The 27,449-nt window shown below is 45.2% G+C and overlaps 2 protein-coding genes across 6 annotated transcripts in view; both read right to left on the reverse strand.

Annotated features, from left to right (window-relative positions):
* Positions 1–3,146: 3,146 nt before the first annotated feature.
* LOC106749005 (protein bric-a-brac 2-like) overlaps positions 3,147–27,449 on the reverse strand; it is a 424,643-nt gene continuing 400,340 nt past the window's right edge. For 3 of the 5 annotated variants that reach the window (XM_014628002.1, XM_014628003.1, XM_014628004.1), the window contains 4 exons: positions 15,710–15,890; positions 13,523–13,614; positions 10,431–10,670; positions 3,147–9,344 (listed from right to left, as the gene is read on the reverse strand). In XM_014628002.1, the coding sequence (XP_014483488.1) occupies positions 8,809–9,344; positions 10,431–10,670; positions 13,523–13,614; positions 15,710–15,890 (1,049 nt within the window). In that variant the 3' untranslated portion in view covers positions 3,147–8,808. The remainder of the gene's footprint in view (positions 9,345–10,430; positions 10,671–13,522; positions 13,615–15,709; positions 15,891–27,449) is intronic. The other 2 variants (XM_014628005.1, XM_014628006.1) reach the window with 2 other exon arrangements.
* LOC106749007 lies at positions 20,309–25,348 on the reverse strand. The gene has a single exon (XM_014628007.1). The coding sequence runs from the start codon at positions 24,197–24,199 to the stop codon at positions 23,855–23,857; it is 345 nt and encodes a 114-aa protein (XP_014483493.1). The 5' UTR covers positions 24,200–25,348; the 3' UTR covers positions 20,309–23,854.

The raw sequence follows: 27,449 nt of genomic DNA on the forward strand, positions 1-27,449 counted from the left end.
AACATATTATCTCTCGGTTTTCACCTTATTTTTCTTCGTTGTTCACTGCGTTAATTTGATATAAGAAATCTAAGATTTTCATTGGCTAAGATTAACATTGGCTAATATAATCAGAGTTATGTATTACAGAAACATTTAATCATGCTGAAGATATATTTACCGCGAATGATTGTCCTTTCAACGTGTTCTCGCGATTGTGGAAACGATACACTAATCCGATTAAGATTCAGTTAAAAGTTCTCTTTTTAAATGAATACTATGTTTATCAACTTCACCAATTAATTTCTTACCGTGAAACGAGACATCGCATCGTCATAAAAAGGTGGTGCAATTCAACAATATTAAATTTTCGGCTCTTCCCGCGATTTAGTACGAAATATGTTGAATCTTTGACAAGCACAAACTTCGTAAACGAAGTAGCTTCAACTGAAATTTTTGTCCAGATTCTCAAAGATCGCACGCAATCGAAAATTTAACACGTTGTTCTATTTTTTTCCTCACCTCTCTTCACAAAGCTTTATATATTTCTCTCGAGTTGTGCGCACTTTTTTTCGCGGAGATGCGACATTCCGTCGTTAAAATCAGGAGGTTCGTGGAGGGGAGAAGAAGGGACGAAAAGACAGGAAATGCAGAAAGAGACTCTCTCCTTCGTTTCTCATATTTATTTGTTATTGCATACTGTTTATGTTAGTATATTACTTAGGTATACGTGCCAAGTAGCAACTTAAATGTATGATTGCGTGTTTTCTTCTGTTTGTTCCACCCGTCAAGCGCGGATAGGTAGGTAGGTAGGTAATGTAACTTGCTTACTCCACTATATATAGGGTGTATTTATAAGTATAGCATACCTCGGTAGAACGTCATCTTACGAGCTAATCGGTAATAAATAAAAGTGAGGCTCGTGGCCGGGTTTTTTTTTTTGGATAAGGGTAGGGTTTGGGCTGAAAGGACGAAGGGAATCCGGGGGTAATCAGGGAATATAGGAGCCGGGTTAATTTAGGGGGATGGGGGAGGGTGGGTGGCTGGATGAGTGTCTGTGGGTGGATGGGGAACGCGTTTTATTTAAATGGGTGAACGATTTCTGCGTTTGCGTCCGTGACTAAAGCAAACCGCGCGCGCGGAGGCATATATCATCCACCACACACGTCCTCTGCCGCGCTCACGAAGTAAAATCGGGGAACGAACGTCGTTTCACGAGTCGTCACGGTTCTATATCGTCCGCGCGCGTTATCAACGCGCGCGCTTTTATCGCGATATACAACTATAATCGGGTACGGGCGACTTATCCGAACAATAAATTGGGCTACCTACGCTGAAAAAAAAAAGAAAGAAATACTTGCCTCTGTGTTTTTTTCTTGTTTTGTGAGTTGCTCTTTTTTTCTCTCTCGCGGGTTATCTCCTCTCAAAAAGGCGCGGGAATTATAATAGAAATGATAGTAACTATAAAATATTGCCGTTTTTCGCCGCCGAGCACGTGCGACGAACATATGCTGTTTGTGATCGCGACGATTCCGCCCGGCCGGCGCACCGTCTCGACGCGAAATCAACCGGAGAAGAGCCGCGTCTTCTCCCCCAATATTCGCGCATGCACGATTTACACGAGCGGAGAGACAACTTCCCGAATCGTTAACGCAACAACAACGATCGTTCGCTGCGGAACTGTGTACCGCTGATAAACTTCTAAATTGCATAATCGGCGAAACGATCCATTAGAAGTTCGTCAGTCGAAATAAATTTCTAAACTATAATTATATCGATATATATATATATATATATATATACCGATATATATAACTGCGATATATATATATATATATACATATATATATATATCGCAGTTCTCTCTCTCTTTCTCTCTCTCTCTCGTCGTGCGCGGGGTCTCTCTCTCCTCTCTCCCTCGTCGTTTCTAAATATAAATCTGTAAACCGTAATCGCGTAAATACTCGCTTAAATACCTTAAACTTTTAAATAGCGTACGGGGTTTCTCTCGTATTCATCTCGTGCGGATAACGAAGACGGCGGTCGGATTGAGAGCAACATTGCCGAAACACGCGACGTTGACGACTACGCGCAGAAAATGCGGTCTCGTCCGGAAGAGAATTGGCGGAAAGACATCCGGTAGCGACGTGAAATTGTTCGAACATTTACCTTCGATCGTGTTGCGGAACGTATCGATCGAGCCGTTCTGAATCGTCAACAAAATGAATTCCGTCATTCGCGGACGTCGCGTGTTTCACTTTCACGGTCGATCGAGACGATGCCGAGGTGGAAGCTTCAGGGCTCACCGGCGACTCGCACAAAAACACTTTCGGAAAGGGAAAGAGAGCTCTTTTCCTTTTATCTTTTTTATTTCTTTCCCTTTCGAAAGGCGCCTCTCTCGGCGGATTTCGCCCTGGTGCCTCCGACCGACGGGGCGGAAGGATCAAAACAAAATCCGAATCTTAGGCTACTTAAACGGGATCTCAACGAGAACTCCGAAATAAATATGTTACATGTTACAGTGATAACGATGAATCTTGCCGTACATACTGCTCCTCTTATTTACAGTAAAGACAAACAATCTCGTGTGTCCCCACGTTCTCTCGACTTCTCGATGTGTATATGTAATGACGCATGTAATGAGTACATGTACACATGTGTGTGTGTGTGTGTGTGTGTATTCACGTTTCTATGTACGTATGTATACATATGTTAGAGTACGAATGTATTTTTTTATTCGGGCTCGTGTGTGCGATTAAATAACCGGGTTCTGAAAAGTGTGCGATCCTATTGCACGACTAATAGTCTTCGCGAAATGAAAGATGCCACATCTAAATTGTCCCTTAAACGTTAACTATCGTAGAGAAAACGGAAATGCGGCGTGTGTATCATCGTGCGGCCGCGCACGACGCGCGCACTCGCTGGAGAAGTACGATCTCGCGCGCGAGACCGACCAGAATGGTGTCCTCCGTGGGAAGCGCGCGTCGTCGTCGGCACGCGTCCTGTAAACTAGTCGTAAATCGTGTGGTACGGAGACTACTATGCTTTTGTTATAGTCGGCTGTCGTTCGCTGTGCAACTCGTTCGCTCGCTCGCTCGCTCGCTCGTTCGTTCGTTCGTTTGTTCGTTCGTTCGTTCGTTCGTTCGTTCTCTCTCTCTCTCTCTCTCTCTCTCTCTCTCTCTCGCTCCCTTTCTCTCTGTCTTTCTTCTTCTCTCGCATAATTTTATTTTTCCTTCTTCCTAACCGCGGCAATAACGATATCAATCAAAGGAAAGAGATTTTTTCACGTGCGTGAAAACGAAAGCACTCGCCGATCATTCGGTGGTCTCTACATGCGTGTGATTTGAAACTCCTGGACGAGAGCGGTCCCGCGTATCGACGGTCTATCGTGGTCTCTCGCAACCCGTTGAGTCGAAAATGTTGCGACCGTTTTCCGGACGATATTTTCCGTACGAGGCCAGTATCAACGCGCGATAATGAATTTGAATCTCAACGAGCCGCCGCGTTGCGTTTCGGGATAAATGTACGCGAAGTCCGCGAAATTGGGTGCGTGTTGGCGATTCCGACGCGATATCGTGATTTTTGCGGGAACGAAGGAGATGAATCGTCTACGCGTAAAAGTGTGCGTAATGTCGATAAACGGGACGCGCGTGTCCGTGAGCGTAACTGGGTTCTCTTCTCTTCTCTCTCTCTCTCTCTCTCTCCCTCGTTCTCTCTAAAGTAGCGCCAAAGTCACGCACATCCGTCCTTCTTGTCGACCCGATAAAAACCCTACGGGTTACTTTGTCTTCTCGATTCTAAAGCCTCCAGCGTCGCCTACATCGCAAAACTCTCCTCGTGAACTTTTGTTTCGTCCTCGACGACGTTTGGAAAAGAACCGCGGCCCCTCTCTCTTTCTCTCTCTTTCTCTCTCATTTTCTCTCTTTCATTCTCTCTTTCTTACGCTCTCATTCTCTCTCTTTCTCACACTCTCTCTCTCTCTCTTTTTCTAACGCAATAAACGCACTCAGCCAGTATAACCCTACAGCATCAATATATCAATTTTTTATATTTATATATATATATTTATATTTATATATATATAATATACTTTTTTCTCATATATATATTCACTTTGTGTTCTATATCAATAATAGCGTATTAGATGCTTTTTTGTTCACTTACGTCTTAGGTATGTAATATAGGTATTTCTTTTTTTTATCATCTGTTCACAGATACATATATGTATATATCAAAACGTGGAAACGAAAAGGTCCTCTCGAAATAGCCGTTCTCCTGTGTCGGTCAGCTGTGTTTCTCTTTCATCTTTTTATTTTATTTTTTTATTCTCCTACGCGCACTCTCTCTCTCTCTCTCGCTCGTTCGCTCGCTCTCTTTCTTTCGTTCTCTCTCTTTCTCCCTCACTTTCTCTCCTTCTATTTATTAGTTCGTCAACTCTGTTTGCTCTGCCGGGAAATCAAGAAGGAAAACATCTCGAGAATATGCCATTCAGGGTATTACCTGTGTGGATTGATCCAAAACACAAATTTTGTCGGGTAGTTTGTTGCTTCGGACACTCATTCAACACGCACACAGACGTTCGTAGACACATTGCGTATTCGACACTCATGAAGGAGAGGAGTTCGCCGGGTTAACCGAATATTTCACTCGTCTCGCGGTCATTTTTTTTGCTTCCTTGTTTTTCTTTTTTTGGCGAAACAATTGTACAATTCAACAATTTCGAAAAGAGAACCCTTTTCCGCCAACAATCCGGAGAAACGATCGTAAAGATATCCAGCTAGAAACCGCGTGATCGCGAATTTCGATATCGATCTTGATGTTTTGATCTTCCGAGATGAAACATATAATAAATAATTAGGCGTGCTCTTGTGCTATTGTGCAACTTGAACAAAAATTAAAAAGAAGCCTGAATCGCAAAAATATGAGAAGTCTCCTTTCCTAAAATCATTAATTTAACTTCACGCCGGACGTTTAATCAGGAATAAAGACGATTTATTGCGAATGTGCCGTAGGAATATATGAAAAGATCGTTAAAAATAGGAAAGAAAGGATAAACGACATGTCGATTTACGCAACGTATTTACAAACATGATCTCACGAATAATACATTCAGCAGAATTTCGAATGACTTCTTCGTCGCTTAGTCAAGTGGTCACGGTCTACGGGACACTTAAATTTTTTTTTTGGAAGGCACTTACTACTTTTTTTCTTTTTATACAATATTTAATTTTAAATTTCTTTCGCATTCGCTCTCTTCCCCACGCTCTCGCGACCTCGTATTCTCTCTCTCTCTCTCTCTCTCTCTCTCTTTCTCTCTTTCTTTCTCTCTGTCTTTCTCACTTTCTCACTCTCTCTTTCTCTCTCCTTTTCTCTCTTGCACCTCGCAATTTCTCGCGATTCGGTTCGTACTTCTTCTGCTGCTACTAAATTTTAGCCCTCCCCGTCGTATTCGCGTGAAAACCTCCCTTTCTCAACACTTTTTTTCCTCATTTTGCCGCCGCACGTCTCGCGCGAATTTACCTTTTTCCCCGTTGAACACATTATGCCTAAATGGTAATTAGAACTCGCGCTTTCCGATTTTCCGCCGAAATGAAAAACGTGGTCGATCGAGTTTTATATTGCAACGCGTATACTAATAAATCGCCGTCTAACGTCGCCTCGCGATCACCGTCGCGTTTTCGCACAAAAGTCGCTTGTATCAAGAATAACGTGTTATTATTTTTTTTCTTCTTTTTTTATTTTCTCTTTCCCGTTTTTTGGTTTGCCCGATGTTTCGTTTTCCTAATCGCCCCGATACGTGCTACGAACGCGCGATCCACCCTTCCTTCCTCTTCTCTCCTCCACCGATACCGGAAATGTTCTGGCTGCATGAGCGTGGCGCGAGAATCAATTTTTCCCTCCTGCATTTTCTTGTTTCTTTTCTTTCTTTTTTTTTTAAACCCACTCTCCCCGTAAAGTTTTCCAGACAAACGGATAACACGGATGGCTCGTTACGCAAAAGCCTCGTACGAGCAAAAGCGAAAAGCGATGATCTTTCCCTTTCACCGAAGGCCACTTCGAAAAATTTTTTTGTTTACTTTTTACACTTACAAGGAGTCTCTTTCTCTCGCACGCATGCACGCACGCACGCACGCACTCTCACTCGCATTCTCTCCTCTCACTTTCTCCCGAACCAGCGTGCCGACATTTGCGACGAATAGATCAAATTGGCCGAAAGAATCGGTATGTTGTTTTCGCACTTACGCAAAAAGGTATCCTTACGTTAAACCAAATCCAAAGATTAATCGAATTTAACGAAGAAGATCGATCACAAACGGCAATGAATCTCGGTGAAGTCTTTCGGTAGAAATAAATTTTGTCCGACTCTGGTCTTAATGAAAATTCAACGTTATCTAGAATTCCTGGATTTAACATCGGTCGGCACTCGGGTTGTTCTTCGATTGTCGAGGACTCGAGGTCCCTTTGCGAAATCACGCGCGACTTGCACAATTTTGAAAAATAGCACGATCTTCCGAAAGAAGAACACACGCACGCAAATCTCTTTCGCTCTTTCCATTTTCGCTCTGTATCTTTCTTTTCCTTTCTCTCTTTCTCTCTCTCTCTCTCTCTCTCTCTCTCTCACATTCTCCGCCTCACATTCATCGACATTTGCGCGTCCAGGCTCGCGTTCAGATTCGCACGTTCAGGCTCGCATTCAGGTTCACAATCTCGCACCGATGCACACTTCGTGGTCGCCGAACTCACCAAAATTTCGACACGGTTTCGTGTCGCCACAGTTTCTCGTCCCCTAATCCCTAAACCTTATAATTTTTATACTTGGCATACCCCAAATATGGCAGGAAGGCAATCATTATACTTAATAACGTACAGCGATCATCTCGGCCTAGAGTGTGCTCGCTTTTATAAGCCGTTAAATTTGTTTCCACCGTCTTATACTTTGTCATAACTTCTTCTCTCTCTCGCTCCCCTTTTCCCTCTCTCTCTCTCTCTCTCTCTCTCTCTCTCTCTCTCTCTCACTCACTCTCTTTCTCTCTTTCTCTCTCCCTTTCTCTTTCGCTCTTTAATCTTCTTTTTGCTTGTTTGTTTCTTGGTAGACAGTCATAATGAATTTTGTACATCTCCCTTACTTATCGAGCTTAGATCAGTGACGTCGCTTACTGCCTCGCGTTAGAAGGATCGCGCTCTTACGCAAAGTGCCGTGCACAGATTCGAGATTCTACATCCTGTCGAGACTCACGTTGAAATTTACGACGCATGAAATTTACTCTTTCTCTGTAAGACGTGTGTTCAACGAAAAAAAGAAAGGGACAAGAAATATTTCCATCGTCGAGACAACTTAGAGCGGCATTTGTCCCCTTGAAATAATTCAATGTATAAAAAATCAAAGTAACATTTATCAGAGTAAGATCGATACCACTGAGACCAAGATTTATGTTTTAAGAAGTATTTACCGAGAAATCAACATTATCTTGCAATGTTGACAAATGTTTAAATTATTTTCATAATCATTAACAGAAAAGGAATTGTTTTAACTACTGAAAAAGGATTCAGAGCGAACCCCTGCGACGTCCAAAAATTGGGACGAAGTGAATGTGATGAAGTGATCTACACGGCACGTCGTGTAAGGACTCGACAGTACGGGCGAGTAGCTCTGGCTCGTGGCGTGGCTTGCTTTCTCGTCGGCACCCGTCCCGAGTAATCGATCATTAATCGGCAGTAGGCGACCTCTTACGAGTTATTATACATTTGGCATTAAAAGTACAGTTATCGTATATGCGTAGGTATAAATTTTTTTCGAGTTGTAAGTATCCTGTATGCGGCGCGCTCGTGTACATATGTGTGCATGTAGCTGTATGTGTGTCTGTATATGTGTCTCTGTTTGCTGTCGTGTATATATACGTGCGCTCATGTGTGGCGTGTGAGTTTTTACCTTTATTACATGTACATAGTCCGTACGACACGACGATGACACGACTATCTAGATTGGAAAAAGGTAGCGGCGCTCGCGAGGCGCCGGCGACCCAATAGCTATATTACGTTTGCTAGAAGAAGGTTTTACTCTCTCTTTCTCTCTATCTCGCTCTCTATCCTCTCTCTGTCACTCTTTCCTTTTCTTCTTTCCTACCGAAGGATCGACCGAGCGATCTTCGCCTAGAATAATCCACGATCGCTCGCTCGCCCTTCTCTTAGAAACTCGGAGCCAGGCGAGACGAGTTTGAGACGCTCTCAACACTCGCTTGTCTCATCTGCGTCCTCCTCTTTCTCTCTCTCTCTCTCTCTCTCTCTTTTCTCCCCCCCCCTCCCCCTCTCTCCTTCTCTCTCTATTTCTCCCTGTGTATGTCTCCTTTAGGTTTTTTGATTGTAAGCCTCTCTATCTCTCTCTCTCTCTCTCTCTTTCTCTCCCTCTCTTTCACGCTTTCTTTCTAACATCTCTCTTAACATACTCGTATGCACAGTACATCGCGCTCGTGTACAACGTTCGGAGTCGCGTGTATATATACTATAAACTCCCGCGAGGAGGTGTCGACGAGTGAGCGATAGGGGCTCGACACTTCCGCGGGAAGAAGCATCGGGTCGGTTCTCTCACTCTCACCCTCTCTCTCTCTCTCTCCCTTTCTCTCTTTATATCTCTATATTTCTCCCTCTCCCCGTCCAACGACCTCGAAGAGAGGGAGGTTTTCCTCGGGGTCATCGAGCGTCGGAACACTGACGCTCACACGTCGTCGGCCGGCGATTCTCCCACGGCGACAGCGACGCCGAGGAATGCACCGTCTTCTTCGTCGTCGTCGTCGTCGTTCTTTCCGCACCTACCGCCGCCGTGATGGCTTACTATTCGCAGCGCGAGTCCGTGAGCGGCTCGAGCTTCACCGGGATCTTGTCCTTGTCCTTGAGACCGTGAGGACTCTTGACCAGGTCAGCGATGTCCTCCTGGAAGAGATTCTCGGGCCGCGGGCTGACGAAGCTCCGCGCCGGCTTATACGTCATACCGCTCACGCCGATGCCGACCTCCACGCTGCTCGGTATGTGACCCGGGTCCATCAGCGGGCCTAGCGGGCTCGCCAGCGGGCTCTCCATCGGGCTCTCCGGCGGTCCACCCGAGCCCGGGCTCGCCAGGCCGAGATTCAACGGGGAGTTGCCGTTGTTGTTGCCGGGACCGACGCCGGCGCCGCCGTTGTTGCTGCCGCCGATGATGCTCGCGTTGCTGCCACTGTTGTTATTGTTATTGTGATGTTGGCTAGCCTGCATCGCCGCCTGCAGGTTCGACGACAGGCTGGTGGACAGGCTCGTCGACAGGTTCGTTGCCATCATGTCGTGCTGTTGCGAGTGCGCCGCCGCAACCATGCTGCACATCTGATGCCGCAGACCTGGTTGACGGAGGAGGAATCGGTCGGTGGAGAAATTAGAATGTCAGGGTAAAAAGTGGCTTAAGATAGCTCAGGTGGCTTTGTGAAGATTGCGACGGAACGCGCAAAGTAAACGTTTCCGAACGAGACTTCGATATAAAGCTCGCTCGGTATCGAGGAGGAAGGATAATAGAAAGACGCACGATATGCAAAATTCTCTCTTGGCTGTGACAGTTCGTGGTAGGTACAATGTGAACGTAACAGGTGGAGAATCGTTCGGTCTATTTAAACAAAGGATATTTCACTAATTTCATTCTCACTTGACCGATCAATCTTCGCTCGACAATTCCCCGATCATTACTTTCCCATCTGTCGACGGTCCACTTCAGTTCGAGATAAGCTAAATTTCCTCCAAAGCTAATGTAAGCTAAGCTTTAATAAAATTTTAACGTTTACCAGGCCAAGACTCGCTGATCCTTATTCTATTCATTCCCATCGTATCAGGATATAATATGATACAAAATACGATACAATGTGATATAATATAATATGATACGATACGATATTATTTCTTGATTGATACGTGATAGAATATAATACGATGTGCAATATGATAGATATTGTATGTCAAGCTATCGAAATGACAGATTAGTCGAATAATCAATAGTCATAATGTATACGCATATCCGTACATGATGCGAACGATTAGAAAGACTAGCGAGCTTTAGCTTAATAAATGTTCAAGCTTCACGCAGCTTTGAGCACAGATACTCCGAACGATGGGAGGAATTATCGCTCGCGACAGTCGCATTTCTCTTTGATTCGCTCATACCGCTGGAAGAAAAGAATTCTACATTCAAATAAATATTTGCTAAGGAATATCGGAGAAATTGGAGTAACTCCAATACACTTAGCAAATATTCACTTGAATGTAGATGTTTTTTCCTTTCAGTGTCATTTATTCAATTTATTCAATTCTTATTCAATCGTTCCATTAAGTCACTCGTCCCTCTCATTGAAATAATGAACGTGAACGAGAAGTATCCGTCATGTTCCGTCACTTTCTCACATCCACCTTAGACGAAATACAATGTGCGCGCCAGTTACCTTGAGCAACCGCCGCGACCGCGGCTGCGGCCGCCGCGCCGGGACTGACCGCGCCTTCCGGACCGTTGCAGGCCGCGTAGTTCGCCAGGCTCGGGTACATCGTGGTCGGCTCCTCCTTGACGATGTGCGGCGAGTGCCCGTCGCGGAACACCACCGCGCGAATCACGCCGCGGATGTGCTCGTCTGGCCAGACGCCTAGGAGGATCCTCTGCGGTCTTCCTCTTCCCTTCGGGCGCAGATCTACAGGTGGAATGCAAACGGGCGGGTGGGAAAGCGGGTGAAAGGGACGATGAAGAAGAAGGTGCGGGTGGAAGAAGAGAAAGAATTCGTTTCACTGCGAGTCGGCTCTGCAATCGTGTATTGTTTGGGAAGGCCCGCCGCTACTCGTTCACCTCGCGATATTTCACGACGATCTTCGCCGATTTCTCGCTTCGATAACGCTCAAACACGCGATTTCTCGCCGTGGAATCGGAATTCGGTGGACTCGCGAATGCGCGCGCGAGATCGCCGACGAAGCTCTTGGATCGCGTCTCCGCGAACGGAGGTACGTCTGGCGCGCGACGAGAGGGGTCCGATTCTTATTCGAGAGAGATATTCGATGTTGAATTTTCTTTCATTTGGAATTCTTTTCATTCCGATGCTTTCTCACACGTGGTTTCCACCACGTGGTCGATCGCGTGCGTATGTCCGCCCTTACGTTTCATTTTTTTATTTTATACATAGTAAACAATTTTGTGTTGAACAATTTTGTGATATAATTTATAGATTCATAATAAATAAAATGATTAAAATTAATTTAGAAAGGAACATAAAGATATATTAATACACTCAACATATATTGATAAGGTGAATGTGTTAATTTATCATTGTATTTGTGTACTTTTGACATAGTCCCCATATTAAAGTAACATCAAATTTCAGTGGATCGTTTTCAACACAAAATTTTGTTTACTGTGTAGACACACAACGCCGATTTATAGATCTTCTACAGAGATTAAAGATTTTCGTAATATACACTGAGAGAGAAAATTGCTAATCTCGCTACAAATTATAGTCTTTTTCGGTGTCAGCTATATTTTCCCGTCGTTCTAATTAAAAATGTGAAATTATTATCAACGACGGTAATAATATCATTTACTAGAAAAATGAACGACTAAAATCATCTCATCATGCAATTAACGGTCACAAATATCACTTTTCACTCAGAATAAATCTTCGATCGAAGAGAAGCTCTCGCAAAAAGATGACAAATTTATGCACACATCCCGAGCTCTATGAATCATCCACTTATGTCGCATGTCTAACGTCAAACGCGACAGCCGCTCTTCCTAACCCACATCGGTCGTATCAAATGCGATCTTCATATTAGATCGCGGTAGATCACGCTGTTAATTAATCGCGAGATCAGACAGTCGTATTTACCGCCGAAGGCTGTATTAAACCGCGCCGCGAGCGCGACCGAGCGGAGACAGCTTCCGAGGAAAACTAGACAATCGAGTTTCCGTCAACTCGAACGTCCGACGAAAGTGCGTTCGAACGAAAAAAAGCCGTTCGATGCGTACGATATTGCACGAAGGGTGTGACGCGTTAATGAAGCGGTAGACGTCTAAGTAAACGTCGTCGGGGTGAAAAGTCCGGCTGTAACCGCGCCGGTATAATTGCATGGTGTAATTGCGACTTTTACGAGCGCGACCGGGTCTTCGGATCGGTTCTTCTCGATTAGCCGTAGCTTAGCTATTTACAATTGGCCACATCGTCGCGGTCCGTCGGGCGAGTCCTCGCGCGCAGCCAACTCGGGTCCTGAGAACACCTCAGGGGCAACGATCGGACATCAAGCGAGAACGCGCGCATTCAGACTTGTATTTATGGTGAATACATTCTCGATATCGCGTTCATGTCCAACATTTCGTCAATATCTCGAATCGTGTAGCCGAGAATCGTGACGAAACGAGCGAAACAATTAGTGGTGAATTGTGGAAGGGTGGAAACTGCTTGTTGAAATTAGGAGAACGAAATTAGAAGAAGAAATCGGAAACGTAAATGAAACAATGCGCAGTAATAGAGAGCGATCAAATTTCTCGTTCGTTTGGAAAATAAAATTGCGGAAAATACAAGTTCGAGTGTCGTAAGACTCGGGAATATTAACCGTTTAATTAAGAAACGCAGGATAAATTATGATAATCAGACATCAGCTCTCTTTTTCTCTCCCGAAAGCGCGTAGATTTACGACTTTTTTTCCTCTCACGATGAGAAAGAATTTTCTCTCGCAGTGTCTCTTCACTCGGTCGCATTTTCGTCGTATAAACGATATAAAAAAAAATTCCCTTTCCGTATTATTAAAGAAAATTAAAATCGTCTGCGAGAATGCGAGGAGATATAAAATATAAAAGATACGTCTCCACAATCCAACTTTATCACCCCTTGCACGAATTTTCCTTTTATCGCTTTCCCTTCACGCGTCTTGATTGTGCACGATTCTACTTTCCTCCCGTTCCTCAGAGGCGCGCGTGACAGTTCCGTGACGATTTCAGTCTCTGAACGAGCCATCATATGATTCTCCGCCAGTCGTTTTCTGCACCTCTCTCTCTCTCTCTCTCTCTCTCTCTCTCTCTATATATATATATATATATATATACGAAATATACGATTGACAATTTCATATACTGAATAGCACTGACATGCCTAATATCATGTTTTTTCTCTATCAATAGTCAAATAAATCACGAAAAGGTTGATTAATTTCTTTACAAAAGATTAAAATTGTCTAAATTATTTATACCAGAACCTTTTTGCACTAACTTACAATATTACAAAAATATTGTAAAAACATTATAATTTTAATTATTGCATTTTTAAATCACGTTTGAGAGCAACCAGAATGTAGAATACATAATGCTATCTCTCTCTTTCTCTCTCTCTCTCTATCCTCGTTTCGTCGTTTCGTCGAGACCCCTTCTCGATATTTCCGGCGCTAATAATTCGTCCTCGGCGCTCTGCGCTGTCGGTCGTGCGATCTCGCCGTTGTCATTGAGCAACGCATCGTAATCGAGGAGCGGAGGCGTTCTCGGAGGATACTGAAACTGGCAACTAACACTCACCGGCCCCGCCGTCGGCACTAGGACCCAGCATGTTGTGCACTCGATTCGCGTATAGGACAAACGTCGGATAGGGGATGTCGTACTTCCTGAAAGGGAGAAATCGAACGTGTTAGCATGCGACTTGGTCCAGCTCGTGATTTGCGTCGGTGCGCTAAGACGCCATATATCGCGTTTCTTATTCTACTTTATCTCGCGTTTCGGCATGCGTTTTATTTTCCCACGTGTGTACGCGTATGTGCGTGCGTGTCTACATTCACACGCCACGCGCGTGCCGTCTTATTCTACTTTAATTTATATTAATTCCGGCGTATCCCGTGCACGAAATGAAAGATTCAACGAGGCGTGTTTGAATGCATGGTAATGGAAATTACGCAACGCGCCTCACGAAATTATGCAACCGCCCGGGAAAATACTGACGATGATGACACGGTGCATTTAGCAAAATAACGCAGTGCGCCGTCGCGATGGATAAGTAATGAGGCTCGCTTGTCTTATACTTTATACTTATATAATTACTCGTTACTGTGTCCTCCCCCCCCCTCCCCCCCCGGTCGAAATATATCAACGTACTTAACGGTCGTGATTAAGAAGCGATGCGCAACTTGCACGCTCTCTTTACGCGCGTGCACCGTACGTATGCGATCGATGATATATCGCCGAGTGGGAATCGTACATTCAAAATCGCACACGGCAAGTCGTATTATTATCGATCGTCGAATCGATTATCATAAAAAATTATCGCTCATAAAGTCGCGCTTTAACCCGGTACTGCTTAGCGCCCGAATTAAAAGAAATCTCTTTAACGGCGAGCGCCGTAGTTACACAAACGCGATACACGGTGTTTTACGACTCGATCGCAAAATGATTTTAAAGCGGCCGCTTTGAGTAGCAGATCGGACGATTATTTCGCGTGATTCAGATACGGCGATAAGGTATGCCTGATGCGGTGATTTTCCCGGAATTCTTCATTGCGTAATAACCCAGCTCTATTGTACGCGCCGCATCATAAGACATTTATATAACAATTTTAACTATTTATCCGCGCTGCATTGCGTGGGTCCGTGGCGCGGAGGAGGAGGAGAAGGAGGAGAAGGAGGACGAGGAGGAGGAAACAACAGCGGCATAAACTCGAATAAAGTATTTATCTTTTGTGCGTATCATTTATCAACGTATCAACGACACAAGAACGGAGTAGACCTCTCTCATGGCGAGGCGAACTCTTGGGATAAGCAATTGAAATAATTTTTTAATTTTTATATTAACGCATTTCATCACTCGTTATTAATATTGAATGTCGCACAAGCGGGTGCGCGCGCGCGCGTACGAAAATATTACATATCGTGACTGTACCGTGTGGGGTCTATTATTAATTTTATTATTGGATCCGTGCTGAATACGGCGGTATACGGAAAATGATTGCGACTAAGTTAATTATTTTTTTAGCACACGTCGGGGCATTTCGATATATTTTTTTTTAAAGTAAAACGCGCTTTATAACGTTCGGTAATATATACACACATACACACACGTGCACACACGTATGCACGCGCATATGTTAATATTATATATAAAATAACGAAAAACAAGCGCAATTAAATGAAATAAATAATTTTTGTAAAAGTCGGGTCGGGTGGCGAGCGTAGAAATATTTTTAAAGATTGATGCATTTTATCGATTAATATTAATGTTGCACGTGACGTACAGGTTATTCCGTTTTTTAATCGATTGGCTTGGTTATTTTCAACAACGTTTTTCATCGTTTTAAACTCGATAATGCCAAAGCATTCGTGTATCCTCCATCTAATTTATAACTCCGAAAGTAGGTTTTCGCAGGTCTAATTCCACGCGTAGAAAGCGATATTACGACTGCGATATTACGACATTCAGAATATCAATGCAGATATAATTAATTTGACTGTATTCGGTGTTACCAGACCTATCTATTAGATCTGTCTACCAAAAAGTTTGATTTGATTTTTGAGTTAAACTTAACTTTATTGCATTTATATAGAAACAAATTCGTAGAATCTTCGTAGAAAGTGGCCGGACTATCGATCAAAGTTAAATTAAGTTTATTACAATTTTTTCGACCGGAAAACCTGAACCTTTCGTTCCGATCCGATACATTATCATACACACCGAGTTACACCGAGTTGCACAACCATTAAGAGAACAACGTACCTTGCCGCTTGGCTGAGCGAGAGCCCTTCCTTCAAGACGCTAAAGATCGCCTCCGCCATAGTCTCGGGCCGCCAGGACTTGAGAGGTCCGCGTTCCCGGAAGCGCAGGTTGTGCACCAGACTCTGGTTGGTGTTCCAGCACTTCTGCCACATGGACTGCAGCTGGTACTGGTAGCTGTCTGCTAGTTAACGCCCCCCGTGGAAAAGAGAAAACACAGAAAGGCAGCTATTAGTGAGGTCGTTCGATCAGGTCAGGGGGGGATTCGAGGGAGACTCAAGGGGGAGAGGAAATGAATGAATGAATGCACATCGCGTTCTCTTACTGTCGCATGACTTTTCCCTTTTATTGATCGATCGTCCGTCGCGCGCGCGGAGCGCGCATCGAGAACGCGCCTTCTCGGGAATCTCACTGTAATGTGTCCGGCTCCGATCGATCGATCGTTCGATCGTTCGTTCGTTCGATCGAGGTCAAAACGGAATAGTCGCGAACGCACGCGTGCGCTTCGGCGATTGAGCGGATTCCGCGTGCAGTTTCTCGCGCCGAATCGATACACGGTCTCGATGCACAGGTGCATCTACCGTTTATACCTTGGGCGTAGGCGGAGTCACCTGGAAAACGGCGCTTAAGGAAGACAGGTGTTTGAGCGCGTTTGTTTGTGTGCGTGTGTCTATGTGTGTGCGCGCGCATGTGAGCGGACGTGTTGGCGAAGTAAAGTTCTAAGGAATACGAGCGTAAACGCAAATATCGATTGTATTGCCGCACGGTCGTACAATTGTTACAGAACTCGCTGAGCTCGCCCCGCTTCGTTAACGGAGCGAGCATAACGGTTAACGGTGTGCGCGCACGCGCCTCTGTTGTTACTTAATATTAAGCGTAAAACGCGCAATTATTGCGGGTGTGTGACTGCCTGAGTCGAAATTTCACATCATTATTTCAGTCATAATTCCGGTATGGTCCGACATTACACAATTTTGCGGCAATTTTTACTACAATATTTTCTTCGCGTACGTTAAGTTTACTTAGTTCTACGTTAAATCTTCAATCGGAGAAAACGGAAATAACTTCCCTCCGACATGTAGCGTCAAAGGGAGCACAATAGGAGACCTTTGAAGACTCAATGTAGAACTGAGTAGACTTAATATAGAACTGAAATTTCGACTCGAAAAGCCATCGTTATCTTAAGACATCGCGCGAAATCTCGTGCGAATGACGCGCTTCGCGGGCGCGAATTTCAAGGTTCGCACATCCCGCACTCGGCGAGTACAATAATTATCGTCGGATATCGTGTTGAAGGAATGTGCAACGTTATGTACAGAGTGATATTCGCAGTCTTGATCGCGACGACTCGGTGAAAAGTAAATTGCGTTTCGCTTAACCTCCGCTAATCGTTTTACATATTTCGAAAATATGAGATTTCGAGAAATGCAATATTGCAAAGTGGCACACGACGCGAGAACGGATTTTCCTCATGACCTGCGATCGATTTATCTCGATATATCTCTGTGCGTTCGCGAAATCTCGCGACAAAGGGAGCTCCGTATTACTCGACGCACCGTTGATTCTTCACACGCGGCCGAGATTCTCGCGCGAGTATTTCACGTGACAGAGTATTCTCGTTTCAACGTCGCGCGCCTATGTGCGTATGTGTGCGTACGGCGAATCAATCGAAAAGATCCTCGAATTCGAAATCCACCGGGGAACATTCGTGAGATAAAACGCGGCGGCGAGCGAGAGAAGCGTCCGGCGGCGACGTTCGCCGTAACTTCCGCGCGCTCGCACGTATGGCACAGTCGGCCTCAATTCGCAACGATTATTTAATAGTTAAGTTATTGGCTCTAATTAAGGCTCCTCACCAATTTGACGATTAATACAATTCATCGGAAAACGCGCGCGCGCGCGCGCTGCCGCTTCTATCGTCTATTTTTAGAGTCGCGTTCAGCGCCAAACGCGGTCGAACCTCCTCGTTCCGCCTTAATTGTCCTACAAATATTCGACGATGGACGAGGTCTCGTTCCGAGTCGAAATTTTGGTCCCACGTTAAATCTTTCATTCTACAACATAGTAAGAATTAAGATAACAAAATGGAGATTCGCAATTTCAATTCTAACAATATAATATAACACTGATGATGTCTTAAATTTCTTATATCGTCTCAAATTTCCGTTTCTTTCACTATTTTAGCGTCAAAATAAAGGTTGTCGTAGGTAGCATTAAAATTAAAGATTCAAAAGAGAAGTTAAGAAGTGTCAGTATCAAGTAGATTTCCATTAGTTCGCAAGCCCTCTAAAGTAGACGCAAGCTATCCTTAAGAGCAACATCCAAATTTCGACTCGAGGTGCCCCGTTGAATTTCAACGCAGCTGTTTCGTACAGGATTGCGTTTGGCGCAATTTCCGAACGGAACGCGAGAAGTGGGAGGTGGACCTCGGAAAAACTCACGCGACGTCGCGCTCGATTCGAAGGAAGGCACTAAGTACATTTTTGCTCCGCGGTCTGCCGTCGACGTAACGACCGCGGAGGAATTATAACGAATCACAATCTGCTCGGCCCCGACGTGACGGGATTTTCCCACACGAGCCCTCGAGACTTGACGGGCCGTATAGGATCACTTTTATCGCGCCCCTCACGACGGTTCTATCAATGCGTCCTTGCTACCGAGGACCCGATCGCGTGGATTCCGCGGGACATTTTATACTTTGTTCAACGAGATTATCTACGCGGTAGCACCATCATAACGCGGCCGGTTTACGGCCGCCGCGAGATATCGTCCTTACTTTCGATACTTTATCGGGGAATGTCGCGCGCCTATTTTAATACCGCTCATTCACACTTAATTTTCCCTTCTCGCACCCTCTTTCTCTGTCTTTTTTTCCCCTCTCTTTCTCTTTCTGTCTCTCTTTTACTCTCTCGCTCTCGCTTCCTCTCTCCTTTCTCTCTACCTTTTTTCTCACCCGTTCCCAAGCACACTTTGCTGCACTCGGCGTGTCGCACTTTTAGCGAACGCGATAACACCAGTATAATATTACATCGTTCTCGCCGGGATTCAATTAACGCGCCGCTCGTAAATACGCGCTGTATAAGCCTCCGGGACGACGATCGACGATAATGTGACGCGAAGTACGCCAACGCGAAGAAGAACAAGAACAAGAAAAAGAAGAAGAAGGAGGAGGAGGAGAAGGAGGATGAGAACAAGAAGAGGAAGGAGAAGAGAAAGAGAAAAAGAATAAGAACGAGCAGAGGAAGAAGAAAGCTGCGCTTTACGCGAATTTTGAAGCGAGTTCGCGAACGTGCGACAATAACGCGCACGTACGTTTAGACGGCGGTCCGAAGGAAATCGCTCGACATATAGAATTTGACTGAATATTTCGCCGCGCTGACAGTCAACAACTCCGGCATGGAATTGTAACGACGGTCGCAACGACGATGAGTCAACGTGTGTCGTTTTCACGACAAGATTGCCACGCCGGAATGCGTTTCGTCTCTGAAACCCGACTCGCGACTTACCGAGCGGTGCGGAGCGCGTCCGGAGTCGCGGACGACGGTACGTCCTCCGGGAAAGACCGTCGAAAGCAATCGAGAGCGAGAGTTCCGACGTTAATTGCCGCGTGTTAATCGATAATTGCCGTCACATTGCTCATTGCTGCGGCGATAATCGGCGGAGCACGTCTCGCTGGATAATTGACGCAAGAAAAAGCGGTCTAAACGTGTCCTATTAACGCGGCTCCGTCCTCTTCCCCGCGCGCGCGAGTAATGTAATCGAGTCATTTTTCTCACGCGGAGTGACAGTAACACCGATCGAAGCATCGCGTTCTCAGCAAGTGCGACACGCTCCGAAGCGCCGAAGTAATTTAATACCATTCGTACTCCTCGCCGTCGTCGTCATACTTGTTACGTTCGAGTATTACCATCGCGCGTTACAGAGCGGAGTATCTCGCGATAACAGCGGGTGAGCTAAACGCACGAAGGGAAGGTACGCGATCGTTCTTCGCGCAAAGTGTGCTCAGGGCTGCCCCTCGTCCTTCGTCGCAGTATCGTCTCGGAATCGCGGTGTCGGGGCGTAATTCGAGTTTAATCGCGAGCGGATTTCATGCGCATTTTCCCGCGGGGGAAGTCGCCGAGTATTTTATCTCTTTTCTTCTTCTTTTCTACTTTTCACACGAAGGAACGCGAGATCTTGGGCTGGCCGCAGTGGCCGAATGATAATTCGCCGTTATCAAGAACCGACGACGAGTTCGCCGGCGAGTCGCGTGCGGATTCGCGACCGATGTATATTTAGACGCGCGCGGCCCTTTCGCAGCTTCGTTCACCGCTTCGCTCCACTTTCGTTGCGTTTATTGGCGAGCGAGTCACGCGCATGTTCGCGCGTTATACTCGCCGAGCTCGTATTATTTATGCGGCTATTAAACAAGCGACATCTCGCGTACGTCTTTCTCCCTGTCTTTCTTCCTCTCTCTCTCTCTCTGTCTTTCTCTGCTTAAGTTCCAAGTAATGCGCCGCGCTGATGATATATAATATTGTTCAAGCGCTCGCCACAGCTTCATTAAACATTATCGCGCCGCTTAGTCGAGAGGGTGTGATAGAAATTAATAACTCACCGAACGAGAATCCACGCGAGTAGTTCGCGGCATATTTACTTCCCTTCCTCGCTTCATCCGTTCCCTCGTCACCTTCGTAAAAACATTTTCTCGCGCCTCTTTGATATTCGACCGACACAACGCATCGCCCCGACGAGAAGGGAATTACATTGCGCTGCGTTTCGCAGGCGCGAAATCACGCACCGATTAGACTCTTGGAATGTTGGACACGCTTGAAGTGCTCGCGCGCTTTCCGGCGAACGCCTCTTTTCCCTTTTCCTCATGTCCTCTTTGACGCGATCTCCGACGCGTCGGGGATCCGATCGTCCCGCGAGTCCATCAGTTCGTGGAAAAGTACGACGCAAGTCCGCGACGCGTGCAACGCGACATGGCAACTGTTAATAACTTAAGCGCTCGCTAGTGTAACAATTAATATTTGTAGAAAAAGAAGGTATCTTTTCAGGAGACGCCGCAAGAGATCCGTCCGTGATGGATCCCGGCGACGTTTGGTCCTCCCGCCGACTCACCGAGACACATACACACGGTGGTCAGCAAGTATATATGTACAAAATGATATATACATATATATGTATATATATATATAGAAAGGGAGGCGAGAGCGCATTTCTGCCTCGGCTCATTAACATTACGTGGAAGACGGAAGATGAATGGAAGGCACTGAACTTACATTGTACGTCAGATCGCGCGTGATTCGCGAGCACGATATCACAAAACTCGCGACTCGCACGGTCCCCGAAATCAGCGACACGTCCGAACAAATCCGGCGATATTCTGTGCACGTGTGCGTGCATATTTCTCACGTTTTCAATCGATACGAATTTATCGAATTTCCCGCGCAAAGGGCTAATTATATTTTGCTTTAATTAACGCAAAGATACGCGAATTATTTATATATAATAATATTTACTTTGTTGGACATACAACATGAGACTGACAAATTTTTACACTCGAATTGCAAGTATACAAACCCAGTTAGTTGACTCAAACGAAAGCGAATCTTTTTCATTTTCGTTTCAAAGAACCAAACTTTGGTTCTCACAACCAAAACAAATGTTTGCTTATGTCCAAGCAAGAATTTTGTTTGAGTCAACACATATACCGACTTTTCAAGGTATGTTACTTACATTGCCCAAAAATCTGCTTCGCAGCTGTTTTTAATGTTTTCCTCCCTTTCTCCCCACAGAGAATGAATAAAACAAAACTAATTGGAATAAATTTAATACGTTATCGTGCCGTTGCTTGTTTAATCGAATATATTTTGCTCCTTCCCGAGTGCGCGAATCGCGTGATACAAGTGCGATTGAATTAACTCGCTTCTCTTATTGTACGACGTGTCGTCGAGATTCTATTACTTCAGAAGCGTCGCACACGAAGGAGAAACGACCGGAAAACATTGTCGCAGGGGGATAACCATGCTAATCGCCGTTGATGCAATCGATCCTAGCGGGATATTAAATTTAATCGAACGCAGACGTTTTTTGCCCATTAAAATCCCGCGATTTTACCGCGGTTATTTCGCGCGAGTGCTCGCGCGACGCGAAACGGGCGTTCGATTTTCAATTAGCCGACAAATTCTTCCGCGATACTGCTTGTGCAGCGATTTTCCGCGTTGAAGTCTACGGATTGCGCGTCGCTCGTGCAGTTCCTCGCGCATGCTCCGCACGAGTCGCGCAAGTCGGATATATACGAAACATAAAAAAATTAAACAAAAAAAAAAGAAAAGGAAAACCAAGAGAAAACAATGCTCGCGGAGATGTTCGAACGTGTCGCTTGCGATGGTACACATCGTCTCGAAACGAGAATGGCCAAAGTCGGTTAATTTTTTCATCACCAAGTCGCAGAACGACGTTGATCGTACTCGTGCCGAAGTAATTGAACTTCGGAAGGCTTTCGGAGTCTTCGGATGGATCGAAAGAGATTCGTCGATTCCGTCATCGAAAACGTCGAATAATCCATTTCTGCGATTTCGCGGAGGAAGTAAGAATTCCCCGAGCGAAGAGATTGACGTTGATATGATTATTGTTTCGTGCAGAAACTTGAAAAAAAGTTTTTATCTCTGAAAGATATCTCCTCCGTCGTTGTACACAATAATAACACGTAATTATCCCATTATCACAAGTTTACGTAATTCGCCGCTTTGAAAGATGGATTATCGTGCGATTTCGACGTGAATCGCGTTGGATCTCGCGATCAAACCGCGTCGAATCGAGCAACGGTGGCCTCTCTCAGAAACGCGCGCTGGTCACCTTTAAAATCGCGACGCTGCCTCGTGGATCGAGAATGCGAGAGCGAATCTCGCCCGGGAAAGAGAGAGCGAATAAAGGTTGCACAGAAAATCGCGCGACGTGACGGCACGTCGTTCGCGAATCCGAGCTTATTATTCCCTTTGCCTTAATGTCGCCCCCGAACCCGTTGTCGTCGGTGCATTAAATATTCCACAATTTTTCCTGTCGCCCGCGAGGCAAAGGGAAAAGTCCCGGTCTCGCCATTGCATTCTCGAGCGGCAATCTTCGCGGCAGCCGTCGCGAATTCGGGAGAGACGTGGCGGCAAAATCTCCGCTGGCCGATTACACATGCATTCGCGAAAACAAAGATCATTATCGATCGGAAAGGAGACCAAAGTGTTTATCGTTTCACAGTGGATGATCGGACAATAGAAAAAAAATGTGCAGCGCATTTTCGCAAATTTTCCAATACTTCGATAAACTAGTTATCAATTGGCGAATATCATATTCGTGTCACACTTTGAAATAAAAGCGCACAAAGCTGACTAACCCTTTGCGGTCACAATCTGGAATATTCCTGGCAATGCACCGAGAAGGTTTAATATGTACGGAAAAAAGAGATTGGTTAAACTTGACAACGAACGAATCGAGCGTGTTTCCCGAAAGAAATATAATTGCTAGTTTTTACACAAAAAAAGAATAATGCTGTTGAATCAATAGAATTTCGAATAGAATGCGTGATTCGAGTGGAATTTCTTGATTCAGCGGCGATGTTATTAAAACTATCGAATCAAACTGGACGAACACAAGACTAATACTTTAATTATTGTAACAATATATTATATATATTATATATAACATAGTTGTTTCACTGATATTTTCCCATAAATAAGATTTACTCCAATCACACTGTTGTTGAAAATTTTATCGATTCAGAACAGAACTTTTATTTCCGTGTACAAACTAAACTCGGTTTCAAGGACGGGAAATTCTGTCCCCTTCAATCAAAACTCATTCGGTTTCGACGTCACGTTGATTCCAACCAATCTTTTTTCTCCGTGTTCCGCACTAACCCGAATTTCGATATATAAAATTCCGCGTAAATAAGATTTACTTTACATCATGTATCACGGTGCGAATAGTATTTCCACGTGTAATTTAATGTGCGATCTGCTTTATCTGCCGATTTATTGATCAATACGCGCAAGGGCAATCGACAACAATCTGATTTTATCGCACCACGTCTCTTCGTTCAACGAATCTGAAAAGTCGGCGTGACCAGCGCTAAGAGTCGACGTCGGCCCCGGTTTCGGCCTTGACTGTCGGTCACTCGTTCTCGTTGTCGTCGTTGAAATAGAGCGAGACTATCGAGTGCTTCTTGCAGAAGGCCCACCACCAGCGGAAGCCCGACAGGCCACCGAATATAAAGCTGGGGTCGCGCTTCTGCTTGAGCTGCTCGACGAAGTTCAGTATCGCGTTCAGGGACTTCTTGGTGCGCCGATTGTACGGACTAACGCTGATGTCGCAGCAAAACTCGAGCACCGCTGTCTCCTCGCTCGGGTTGAGGCCGGCCTCCTCCAGGATCATCATCCTCTTAGACTTGCCGAGGATGTTGTCGTAGAGGGTGCCCTTGGGGATCCCGTACTTGGTCGAAGCCTGGGTGAAGCGCATCCTCTGGGTCACCACGGCCTCGATCGCCTCCTGGAGATCGTGCCGCGTCCACGTGGGCGCCTTCAGCTTCAGTAGGGACGTATAGTCAGCTAGAAAATAGTCAGCGATTTCTTTTCGACTTTCTCTTTCCCCTCTCACCGTCTCGTAAGTCTCTCGTTCATATTTTCGCCGGGTCTCGTCGCATGGAAAACGCGCCGAAAAACTATGGCCGAGACAGCCGCATCCCAAGAGAGAAGACGGACCGCATAAGAATCGCGCCTTCCTGCGCCTTTCCAAAGGCTTTCTCCCTTCTCTCTCTTTCTCTCTCTCTTTCTCTCTTTTTCTCTTTTCCTTCCGTTTATTTCCCACTTTCTCTCCTCGATTTTGCGTTGTTCGGGTTCGGCCGCTAGCACCGAATACCCGGTAGAGAGTGAGCGGAGAAATTCGCGATTATGTAAGACGTGGAAAACGTCATCAGGATGTGATGAAAGTGCCTGAGAATGTGTTGAGAATTCTCCGAAAAGAACAACGGAGACCTACCACAGAGTTAGTAAAGTCAAATAATTGGAATCGTACGTCCCAAATAAAACTGGGTAAATTAGAGAAGTCAACTAAAAACTCTCGAGAAGACACAATCGAAGGAAAGCGTCGAGAGAAATTTTGGTACCTCGTAGAGTGTCAGTAATTGCTAATTGCGGAGAACGAGTTTATGTTGAGAAATATATTGCTACGACCTACATACGACCGGATAAGCAATTAACATTGTATACTGATGAAAAAGAATACATATCTTAGGAGGTGGCAACTTCGAGCAAAATGCACGGGATCGAGCGGGAGTCGCGAGACTTGCGAGTTTCATTCAAAATGAACGGCCGATCGAAATAATTCATCCGAAACGTAAATCAACCTTTCCCCATTTTTTACCAGATTTTTGATAGTTGTTAAAAAAAATGGCATCGATCAGTTTTAGTAAAACGATGAGAAGGCAGCAGCGAATGGAAGGAATCTTCGAAGAAGATCGAAGGGATGGCTTCTCCCTTTCCTTATTCGACTCTGTCGAAATTTTAGTCCTACATTAAGTCTGCTCTGAAAAAGAACTTGGTAATAAGTACTAAAATTTGGTGAATATTTGCCGACCAAATATTTGATAATTATTGCAAGCAAATAATTCCGTTTCATATATATTGTATATATTGTATATACAGTACTATAATTCCGTATATTGTATATTTAGTACACGGAACTAAATTATTTGATTAATAATCGAATATTTGGTCGGCAAATATTCACCAAATTTTAGTACTTATTACCAGGTCCTTTTCTCGAATATATTTAGTCCTACATCTAAGTCTTCAGGTGAAGAAGACGGAAATAATTTCCCATTTATAGCATCAAAGGAGCACTAATAATGTTTCTTTGATGCTACAAAGGAGATTTAGACTTCCCGTGTGAAATCTTAAATTCTATATTAAGTCTTCAAGCGGAGAAAACGGGAATAACTTCCCACCAACATCTAGCATCAAAGAGAGCACAACAGAAGACCTTTGGATACTTAACGTGGAACTAAATAGACTGAATGTAGAACTGAAATTTCGAATCGGGAATCTACGAAGCTACAAACCTCGCGATCGGCCACGAGTTGACATACGCCGACGAATCTCGATTTTAGCATGTCATTTTATATCGGCGATATTAACCGTAATTATCCGGGCCGTTATAATTATACCGTAATTATCCCTTTAGACGCGCGGTCGCGTAACTCGAAGCGAAAGGGCCGAGAAGACGAAGGAAGGGTGAAAGGGAAGTCGGCGGCGGCGGGTGCGGCGGAGCGACGGCCACTGTGTGGTCCACAGAGCGCGTCACACCCACGCGTGTTAGCAGCAGTTAACGTCACTCACGTCGGCCATGCGATTTATGCGGTGTCGCGGCGCCGCGCCGATTTCTGGCTCGCGAATTGCGCGTAATTATGCAGGAAGGAATTAATTCCGGAATTGAAGAGTACGATCCCGAGGCTCGCGCGTTCGCCAACATTTCGGTTCCAGCGGATACTCGTGCGCGCGTTCGTCTCTCTTCCTTCCTCTCACCCTCCCGTTCCTCGCCTCTTCGAAATATTCAAATATATATTTTTACGTAGGGAACGTGCGCGCCGAAATTAGCGGAGAAAATAGACGGCGATATTCTCCGCGGGACGTCGAGTTATTCCATTTCTGTTAATGAAAATGCCGAAGCGTAAGTAATTTTCCGACTGCGCGAGTTGCCTCCCCCTCCGCTCGTCCCGTCTCGTCTTCGCCAAGAGCGAAGAACTCCTCCTTCGAGATTAAGCTACCAGTTTTTGAAAATGAGTAATGAGATATGGTATCGTTCCGTGGCCGATTCGAAGCGATCTCTGTTCTTGCGCGTCGGAATTTCAATTCGAAGTTTAATTACCGGGAATATCGACGGTCGAAGTTTCCGCCGCGGAAAAATTGACCTCGAATTTCATCGCGCGAGCTAGCTCATCGTCTTCTTCCCATCCCGCGTAAGGGCCGATGCTTCGAAGGAAACATAAAAAAGGAGTAAGCCGAAATAATAGAAGCCGACCTCCTTTTTGCATAACAATCCGATTGCGTTGAAATATGAATAATCTCGTTTCGCGCGCGCGCACGAATCGATCCTTCTACGACCGCCGGGAACGATCGACGGTGAGCTAGAAAAAAAAATAAAAAAGAGCATTGCGCGCAATGGCGTCACCGGCTATATCCGGATTGAAATAATCGTGTCGAATAATATTATCATACAATGGCGTTTCGTCGCGCGTACAACCTGCGGTTTTGCGAGGGGGCATTTTCTCTCTCTTTTTCTGTCTCCTTCTTTCCGTCCCTCTCTCTCGGATTGGCAAATCGTCGCGCGCGGACAATCACACGCTTGGGCAATCGCCGTTCTCAAAAGATGCACATGCGAATTAGGTATTAAACCGATCATCGACTCGAAAGGACAGTGCGGTCATCTCGATGTGAAAAGACGAGATTCTCAATCTACACACTTGATTCCATACCACCCGGCGACGGATCAGCCATCTTTCCTCTCGTCAGAAAGTGCAAAGCCTTTTGCTTGGAGGGGAAAGCCGGCAAAGATCCCTTTGGAAAGTTGGAAATATCTATACACAGCGGGGACGGTATCGGTTTGAATAGCTTTGTCTCAATTATAGATTCCCGGCCGATCACGAAGTCGATTTTACGTTAACGAGAATTTTATCGGAGCGCGCCTCTCGGCGAACTTTCGGAAGATTTTG

Source organism: Dinoponera quadriceps, unplaced genomic scaffold (assembly GCF_001313825.1).
Source record: "Dinoponera quadriceps isolate SergipeBrazil2010 unplaced genomic scaffold, ASM131382v1 scaffold3061, whole genome shotgun sequence".
Taxonomy (NCBI): domain Eukaryota; kingdom Metazoa; phylum Arthropoda; class Insecta; order Hymenoptera; family Formicidae; genus Dinoponera; species Dinoponera quadriceps.

What these genes read in the sequence shown, in the direction of transcription:
- LOC106749007 (XM_014628007.1), bottom strand. Translation starts at nt 24,199, where the DNA reads ATGCGCTTCACCCAGGCTTCGACCAAGTACGGGATCCCCAAGGGCACC.